The sequence below is a fragment of the Pseudopipra pipra genome, chromosome 30 (assembly GCF_036250125.1).
Source record: "Pseudopipra pipra isolate bDixPip1 chromosome 30, bDixPip1.hap1, whole genome shotgun sequence".
Classification (NCBI taxonomy): Eukaryota; Metazoa; Chordata; class Aves; order Passeriformes; family Pipridae; genus Pseudopipra; species Pseudopipra pipra.
The window spans coordinates 411378-420733 of NC_087578.1; the positions used below are offsets into that span (position 1 = coordinate 411378).

At 67.6% G+C, this 9356-nt stretch overlaps 1 protein-coding gene across 1 annotated transcript; it reads right to left on the bottom strand.

Moving 5' to 3' along the window:
- Positions 1-204: 204 nt before the first annotated feature.
- On the bottom strand, positions 205-9128 carry COPZ1 (COPI coat complex subunit zeta 1). Its single transcript, XM_064638706.1, has 9 exons — positions 9011-9128; positions 6874-6942; positions 6046-6127; positions 4983-5074; positions 3829-3884; positions 2451-2528; positions 1435-1486; positions 1218-1256; positions 205-453 (listed from the first exon to the last, which is right to left on the bottom strand). The coding sequence occupies exons 1-9, from the start codon at positions 9026-9028 to the stop codon at positions 205-207; spliced, it is 735 nt and encodes a 244-aa protein (XP_064494776.1). The 5' UTR covers positions 9029-9128.
- Positions 9129-9356: the final 228 nt, after the last annotated feature.

A 9356-nucleotide genomic window follows, 5' to 3' on the forward strand; every position in this document is an offset into this window, starting at 1 on the left:
TTACCCCCCAGACCCCCCCAAGCAGGTTGAAGCCTCCTGGGCCCCCCCAGAACCCCCCAGACACCCCCCAACCCCCCCAGGCAGGTTGAAGCCTCCTGGGCCCCCGCAGAACCCCCAACCCCCCCCCCCCCCCCAGGCAGGTTGAAGCCCCCATGGGGAACCCCAGAACCCCTCAGACCCCCCCAGGCAGGTTGAAGCCCCTTGTTACCCCCCCAAGCCCCCCCAGACCCCCCAGACCCCCCCAGCCCATCCCGGGGTCGGCGCAGGAACAGACGAGGCCCAGGCAGGATTTGGGGGGGCACCCACGTGTTGGGGGGGTTTGGGGGGGCACCAACATGTTGGGGGGGTGTGGGGGGTGTGTGTGGGAGTTTTGGGGGGGCCCGGGGGGGTCCAGGGGTCCCCCCCTAACGCAGCAAACGACCACTTGATCTGTTCCTTTGCCGACTGCAGCACCTGGGGGGGGGGAGGGTGAGGGGGGCACCCACGGGTGGGGGGGGGGCTTGGGGGGCACCCATGGGTGGGGGGGGGGCTTGGGGGGCACCCATGGGGGGGTGGGGGGCTTGGGGGGCAATGGAGGGCTATTGGGGGCACTGGGGGGGCACTGGGGAACATGGGGGGGCACCCAGGTGGGATTTGGGTACTGGGTGAGGGGGGCACTGAGGGCATCCCAGGGTGGTCCCACAGTGTCCTGGAGGGTCCCAAGGGGGGCTCCAGGAGGTCCCAGGGGGTCCTGGAGGGTCCCAAGGGGTCCCAGGGGGTCCTGGGGTGGTCCCAGGGGGTGCCAGGCAGGGTCTCAGGGTGGTCCCAGGGCATCCTAGGGCATCTCAGGGGGATCCTGGGGGGTCTCAGGGGGTCCCAGGGTGGGTCCCAGGGGTCCCAAGGGATCTCAGGGGGTCCCAGGGTGGTCCCAAGGTGCCCAGGGGTGTCCCAGGGTGTCCCAGGGTGGTCCCAGGGGGTCCCAGGGTGGTCCCAGGGGGTCCCACGGTAGTCCCAGGTAGTCCCAGGTAGTCCCAGGTGGTCCCAGGGTGTTCCAGGGGGTGCTGGAGGTGTCCCAGGGGGTCCCAGGGGGTGCTGGGGGGGTCCCAGGGGGTCCCAGGGGGTGCTGGGGGGGTCCCAGGGGGTCCCAGGGGGTGCTGGGGGGGTCCCAGGGGGTGCTGGGGGGGTCCCAGGGGGTCCCAGGGGGTGCTGGGGGGGTCCCAGGGGGTCCCAGGCCTCACCTGTGACACCGTTTGCTCGGTGAGTGGCACGTCCTCGCCCTGTGACACAATTTGGGGGGGGGGAGTGTCTGTGGGTGCCTGAGGCTGGGAGGGGGGCACCCATCGCCCCCCATCACACCCCCCAGACCCCCCAAAATCCCCCAAAACCCCCCAATTCCCCCCCAGACCCCCCAAAATCCCCCAACCCCCCCCCAAACCCCCCCGAGCCCCCTCGTACCCGCACGGCCACGCGATGCACGACCTGCTGGGGGTCACTCTCCAGGATCACCCTGGGGGGGGGACACACAGAGACCCCTCAGACCTCTGACAGAGACCCCCCCACAACAAGGGACCCCCCCCAGACACGGGGACACCCCCACAAGAGGGACCCCCCCCCCCCAGACAAAAGACCCCCCAAAACATGGGGACACCCAAACAGAGACCCCCCCACCCAACAGTGACCCCCCCCAAAACATGGGGACACCCAAACAGAGACCCCCCCACCCAACAGAGACCCCCCCACCCAACAGAGACCCCCCCAAAACATGGGGACAACCCTTTAAAGGGACCCCCCCAGACAAAGAACCCCCCAAAGAGGCCCCCCCCCAACAAGGACCTCCCAAAAACACGAGGACACCCAAACAGGGACACCCCCCCATCACAAGGGACCCCCCCAAAGAGGCCCCCCCACCCAACAAGGACCCCCCAAAAAACAGAGGGACCCCCCAAAAGGGACCCCACCCAGGTGCCCCCCCAGGTTCCACCCCCTTAGAGGGACCCCCCTCCCTTCCATGGGGACCCCTCTGGGGGGGTGTCCCAGCCCCCGGGGGGGTCCCCAAGCCCACCCCCCATCCCCTGGGGGGGTGTCCCAGCCCCGGGGGGGGGGTCCCCAAGCCCACCCCCATCCACTGGGGGGGTGTCCCAGCCCCCGGGGGGGTCCCCAAGCCCACCCCCATCCACTGGGGGGGTGTCCCAGCCCCCGGGGGGGTCCCCAAGCCCACCCCCCATCCACTGGGGGGGTGTCCCAGTGCCCGGGGGGGTCCCCAAGCCCACCCCCCATGCACTGGGGGTGTCCCAGCCTCGGGGGGGTCCCTGAGCCCACCCTCATTGCACTGGGGGGATGTCCCAGCCCCCGGGGGGTCCCCAAGCCCACCCCCCATGCACTGGGGGGGTGTCCCAGCCCCGGGGGGGTCCCCAAGCCCACCCCCATCCCCTGGGGGGGTGTCCCAGCCCCGGGGGGGTCCCCGAGCCCACCCCCCGTCCACGATCTCATCCACAGCCAGGAACAGCCCCTCCATGTTGTCCAGCAGGGCCCGTTTCTCCACGTTTTTCCTGGATTTGGGGGGAATGGGGGGGACCTGTCAGCACCTGGGGACCCCCCCAGGACAAGGGGAGACCCCCCCAGCATGGGGACACCCCCACGAGAGGGACCCACCCTGGGGAAAGGACCCCCCAGCCCCAAGGACAAGGGGATACCCCAGCAGGGACCCCCCCACAACAAGGGACACCCCCCCCCCCCAAACAGGGACCCCCCCCGGGACAGGGGGACACCCCCACAAAGGGACACCCCCACAGGGACCCCCCCTGCACAAAGGACCCTCCCCAGGACAAGGGACCCCCCAATGACAGGGATCCCCCCAACAGGGACCCCCCCGGACAAGGGGACAACCCCACAGGGACCCCCCCAAAACAGGGACACCCCCCCCATTACAAGGGACCCCCCCACAATGACAGGGATCCAACAAGGACCCCCCTGGACAAGGGACCCCCTCAAGACAGGGACACCCCCACGGGAACCCTCAAAACCGGGACCCCCCCAAGGCAAGGGGACCCCCCCCAGACAAGGGAACGCCCCCCCCCACTGGGACATGGGGACACCCCCACAAAGGGACACCCCCACAGGGACCCCCCCTGCACAAAGGACCCCCCTGGACAAGGGACTCCCCCATGAGAAGGGACCCCCCAATGACAGGGATCCCCCCAACAGGGACCCCCCTGGACAAGGGGACAACCCCACAGGGACCCCCCCCAAAACAGGGACACCCCCCCCATTACAAGGGACCCCCCCCCCCCACAATGACAGGGATCCAACAAGGACCCCCCTGGACAAGGGACCCCCCCAAGACAGGGACACCCCCACAGGGACCCCCCCCAAGACACGGGGACATCCCCAGAGGGACCCCCTTTGCACAAAGGACCCCCCCATGACAAGGGACACCCCCCCCCTGGACATGGGGACACCCTCACAGGGACCCCCCCCAGACAAGGAACACCCCCACATGAGAGTCCACCCCCCAACAGGGACCCCAAAGTACCCCCTAAGACCCACCCTGGGCCCCCCCGGACCCCCGGGTGCCCCCCCCGTGTCCCTTCAGACCCTCAGGTGCCCCCACAGGTGCCCCCCAGCACCACCAAGATGCCCCCCCAAGGTGCCCCCCAGGCCCCAGGGGTGCCCCCAGTACCCCTCAGGTGCCCCCCCCGGACCCCCAGGATTCCCCCCCTGTTCCCCCCCAGCACCCCCAAGGTGCCCCCTGTGCCCCCCCCACGGTGCCCCTCGTGCCCCCCAGCCCCCCGGGTGCCCCCCCAAGGTGCCCCCCAGCCCCCCGGGTGCCCCCCCGTGCCCCCCCAGTACCGCAGCATTTGGCTGAGGGAGTCGAAGAGGCAGTTGAGGACGGCGGTGAGCATGAGCTGGGGACACGGACACGGACAGGGACAGGGACAGGGACAGGGGGACAGGGACAGGGACAGGGGGACAGGGGGACAGGGGGACAGGGACAGGGGACAGGGACAGGGGGACAGGGACAGGGGGACAGGGGGACAGGGACAGGGGGACAGGGGGACAGGGGGACAGGGGGACAGGGGGACAGGGACAGGGGACAGGGACAGGGGACAGGGACAGGGACAGGGGGACAGGGGGACAGGGACAGGGGACAGGGACAGGGGGACAGGGACAGGGACAGGGGGACAGGGACAGGGGGACAGGGGGACAGGGACAGGGGGACAGGGGGACAGGGACAGGGGACAGGGACAGGGGGACAGGGACAGGGACAGGGGGACAGGGACAGGGGGACAGGGACAGGGGGACAGGGGGACAGGGACAGGGGATAGGGACAGGGACACAAGGAGAGGGGGACAGGGACAGGGGACAGGGATACGGGGACACAGGGACAGGGGTCACAGGGGTCACAGGGACAAGGACGGGGGAGAGGGACAGGGACACGGGGAGAGGGACAGGGGGACAAGGACAGGGACAGGGGGACAGAGACACAGGGATGGGGGGCACAGGGGGTCACAGAGACAGGGGGACAGGGACATGGGGATGGGGGGCACAGGGGGGCACAGGGGGTCGCAGGGACAGGGGGACAGGGACAGGGATAGGGACACAGGGACAGAGGGGACACAAGGCACAGGGGGGCACAGGGGTCACAGAGGGGGCACAGGGACAGGGGGACAGGGACAGTGGGACACAGGGGGTCACAGGGGTCACAGAGGGACAGGGGGGCACAGGGGTCACAGGGGGGCACAGGGACAGAGGGACAGGGGGCACAGGGGTCACAGGGGGGCACAGGGACAGAGGGGACAAGGACAGGGACAGAGGGATAGGGACGGGGAAAGGGGACAGGGCACACAGGAAGAGGGGATGGGGACACAGGGACAGGTCACAGGGGGGACAGGGTCACAGGTCCCCTGTCCCCCCCTGTCCCCCCTGTTCCCCCATGTCCCCCCATCCCCCTCAGTGTCCCCCTGTTCCCCCCTGTCCCCCCCCGTGTCCCCCCATCCCCTCACCTCGTTCTGGTGGGCGCTCCCAATGACGTAGCAATAGAGGTCGATGCTGCTCTTGTAAACGACCGTGAGCCCCTCCAGGAGGGCAATCTCACCTGGGGACACATTGTCACACCCTGGGGACACCTGGGGACACCTCTGTCCCCTCCTGTCCCCTCCTGTCCCTGACCCTGAGCCCCTCCAGGAGGGCAATCTCACCTGGGGACACATTGTCACACCCCTGGGGACACCTGGGGACACCTGGAGACACCTCTGTCCCCTCCTGTCCCCTCCCATCCCCTCCTGTCCCCTCCTGTCCCACTCCCTTGTACCCAACCCTGAGCCCCTCCAGGAGGGCAATCTCACCTGGGGACACATTGTCACACCCCTGGGGACACCTGGAGACACCTCTGTCCCCTCCTGTCCCCTCCTATCCCCTCCCCATCCCCTCCTGTCCCCTCCTGTCCCTGACCCTGAGCCCCTCCAGGAGGGCAATCTCACCTGGGGACACATTGTCACACCCCTGGGGACACCTGGGAACACCTGGGGAGGTGCCTGGGACAGCTGGGTCACCCCTGTCCCCTGTGTCCTTCTTTCCCCTGTGTCCCTGTGTCCTCCCCATCCCCCCCTGTCCCCTGTGTCCCCCCCCGTCCCCTCCTGTCCCCCTTGTGTCCCCCCCCATTCCCCCTGTCCCCCATGTCACCATTGTCCCCCCTGGTCCCCCCCATCCCCCCTGTTCCCTCCTGCCTCCCTCATCCCGTGTCCTCCCCTGTCCCCCATGTCACCCACTGTCCCCCCCTGTCCCCCATATCCTCCCCTGTCCCCTGTGTCCCCCCATGTCCCCCCCCTGTCCCCTGTGTCCTCCCCTGTCCCCCGTGTCCCCCCTGTCCCCTGTGTCCTCCCCTGTCCCCCGTACCCGTATCCCCCCGTCCCCTGTGTCCCCCCCTGTCCCCTGTGTCCCCCCTGTCCCCTGTGTCCTCCCCTGTCCCCCGTGTCCCCCCCATTCCCCGTGTCCCCCCCTGTCCCCTGTGTCCCCCCCTGTCCCCCCCTGTCCCCCCCCGTCCCCCCCTGTCCCCCTATCACCCACTGTCACTCCTGTGGGTCTTGCTGAAGATGTTCTTCTCGAAGCTTCGCTGCTCCTTCACACTGGGGTAGGTGTCATCATAGTACTGGGGACAGTGGGGACAGTGGGGACATTGGGGACACTGGGGACACCTGGGACACCCCCCTGCTCCTTCACACTGGGGTAGGTGTCATCATAGTACTGGGGACAGTGGGGACAGTGGGGACATTGGGGACACCTGGGACACCCCCCTGCTCCCTCACACTGGGGTAGGTGTCATCGTAGCACTGGGGACAGTGGGGACATTGGGGACACCTGGGACACCCCCTGTCCTTCACACTGGGGTGTCATCGTAGTACTGGGGACAGTGGGGACAGTGGGGACATTGGGGACACCTGGGACACCCCCCTGCTCCCTCACACTGGGGTGTCATCGTAGTACTGGGGACATGGGGGACATTGGGGACACCTGGGGACACCCCCCTGCTCCCTCACATTGGGTAGTACTGGGGACAGTGGGGACATTGGGGACATTGGGGACACTGGGGACACCCCCCTGTTCCTTTGCACTGGGGGAGACGTCATCGTAGTACTGGGGACAGTGGGGACATTGGGGACATCTGGGTACCCCCTGTGTCCCCTCCTGTCCCCTGCTGTCCCCTGCTGTCCCCTGTGTCCCCTGCTGTCCCCTGCTGTCCCCTGTGTCCCCCGCTGTCCCCTGCTGTCCCCTGTGTCCCCCACTGTCCCCTGTGTCCCCTGCTGTCCCCTGTGTCCCCCACTGTCCCCTGTGTCCCCTGTCCCCTGTGTCCCCCACTGTCCCCTGCTGTCCCCTGTGTCCCCTGTGTCCCCTGACCTTGGCAAAGAGCCGCTCGCCGTCGTTGTCCAGGATGATGATGGCCTTGACCGTGTACAGGGACAGCTCCTGTGGGGACAGGGACAGTGTCACCAGTGCCACCAATACCCCAGGGGACAGGGACAGTGTCACCAGTGCCATTTATACCCCTGGAGACAGGGACAGTGTCACCAGTGCCATCAATACCCCAGGGGACAGGGACAGTGTCACCAGTGCCACCAATACCCCAGGGGACAGGGACAGTGTCACCAGTGCCATCAATACCCCAAGGGACAGGGACAGTGTCACCAGTGCCACCAATATCCCTGGGGACAGGGACAGTGTCACCAGTGCCACCAATACCCCCGGGGACAGGGACAGTGTCACCAGTGCCACCAATACCCCAGGGGACAGGGACAGTGTCACCAGTGCCACCACCCCCAGGGGACAGGGACAGTGTCACCAGTGCCATCAATACCCCAGGGGACAGGGACAGTGTCACCAGTGCCACCAATATCCCTGGGGACAGGGACAGTGTCACCAGCGTCATCAATACCCCTGGGGACAGGGACAGTGTCACCAGTGCCATTTATACCCCAAGGGACAGGGACACTGTCACCAGTGCCACCACCCCCTGGGGACAGACACAGTGTCACCAGTGCCATTTATACCCCAAGGAACAGGGACAGTGTCACCAGTGCCACCACCCCCTGGGGACAGGGACAGTGTCACCAGTGCCACCCCAGAGACAGGACAGTGCCACCGTCACCTGCTGCCACCCCAGCCTGGGGACAGCGTCACTGTCACCCCCTGGACACCCCAGGGACAGGGACACTGACACCATGTCCCCATCCCTGTCCCCCTGTGTCCCCCTATCCCTGTGTCCCCACATCCCCCCGTCCCCGTGTCCCTGTCCCCACCCGTCCCCCTGTGTCCCCCTGTCCCTGTGTCCCTGTTCCTGTCCCCCTGTCCCCGTCCCCCCATGTCCCCCTGCGTCCCCCTGTGTCCCCCCTGTCCCCTTGTGTCTCCCTGTCCCTGTCCCCTCGTGTCCCCCTGTCCCTGTCCCTGTCCCCTCGTGTCCCGTCGCTCCGGAGCCCCCAGGACCAAGTTCTGTGATGCACTGACTGACCACGGACCACAGCGAGTGTAGGACAGAACCCGGCCTGGGGACACCACGGGGACACCAGGGACACCCACTGCCACCCAGGGACACCCACTGTCATCCACTGCCACCAATTGTCACCCACTGCCACCCACTGTCACCCAGAGCCACCAACACCCACCCACAGCGAGTGTAGGACAGAACCCCGGCCTGGGGACACCACGGGGACACCAGGACACCCACTGCCACCCAGGGACACCCACTGTCATCCACTGCCACCAATTGTCACCCACTGCACCCACTGTCACCCAGAGCCACCAACACCCACCCACAGCGAGTGTAGGACAGAATCCAGCCTGGGGACACCATGGGGACACCAGGGACACCCAGAGCCACCCAGGGACACCCACTGCCACCCACTGTCACCCAGAGCCACCAACACCCACCCACAGCGAGTGTAGGACACAACCCTGGCCTGGGGACACCACGGGGACACCCAGGGACACCCAGAGCCACCAACACCCACCCACAGGGACACCCCAGAGCCTGAGGACAGCTTGGGGACACCATGGGGACACCATGGGGACACAAGTGCCCCCATTCCAGCCCTTTAACCCCCGTTCCCCCCATTCTCCCCATTCCAGCCCCATTACCCGCATTTTCCCCCCCAGTTCCCCAGTTCCAGCCCCGTTATCCCCATTTCACCCCCCAGTCCCCTCAATCCTCCATTCCCCCCACTCCAGCCCCATTACCCCTATTTTTACTCCCCGTTCTCCCAGTCCCCCCATTCCCCCCAGTCCTCCAGTTCCAGCCCCATTACATCGTATTTTACCCCCCAGTCCCCCCAGTCCTCCCAGTTCCAGCCCATTACACCCCATTTTACCCCCAGACCCCTATTCCCCCCAGTCCTCCCAGTTCCAGCCCCATTACACCCCATTTTACCCCCAGTCCCCTCGCTTCCCCCCAGTCTCCCCCCAGTTACCCCTTTCCTCCCCATTCCCCCCATTTCAGACCCCGTTACCCCCCATTTGACCCTCCCAGTTCCCCCCCACTCACCAGCACCGGCGCCTCCATTTTGCTCTCTCCGCTGCCGACGTGGAGCCGGAGCGCGCCCGCCGCTGATTGGCTGCACGCCTGCCAATCACTGCTCTTAGCTCGGCCTCCCGCTGTGATTGGTCCACCCCTGTCTGCACTTCGCCAATCACCGCGCGCCTCCAGGCAGAGGGTGGACCGCGCTTTCCCGCCCTTCCGCTGACTGGAGGAGCGGCCCGTCCGTCATCGCGCGGCCCCCGCCCCCGGAAAGGGAGGGGGCTGCGCGGTTGCCATGGCGCTCGGGGAAGCGGTGACGTCACCCCTTTGCCGAGGCCACGCTCTGATTGGCTGGAGCCTCGACCACGTGACA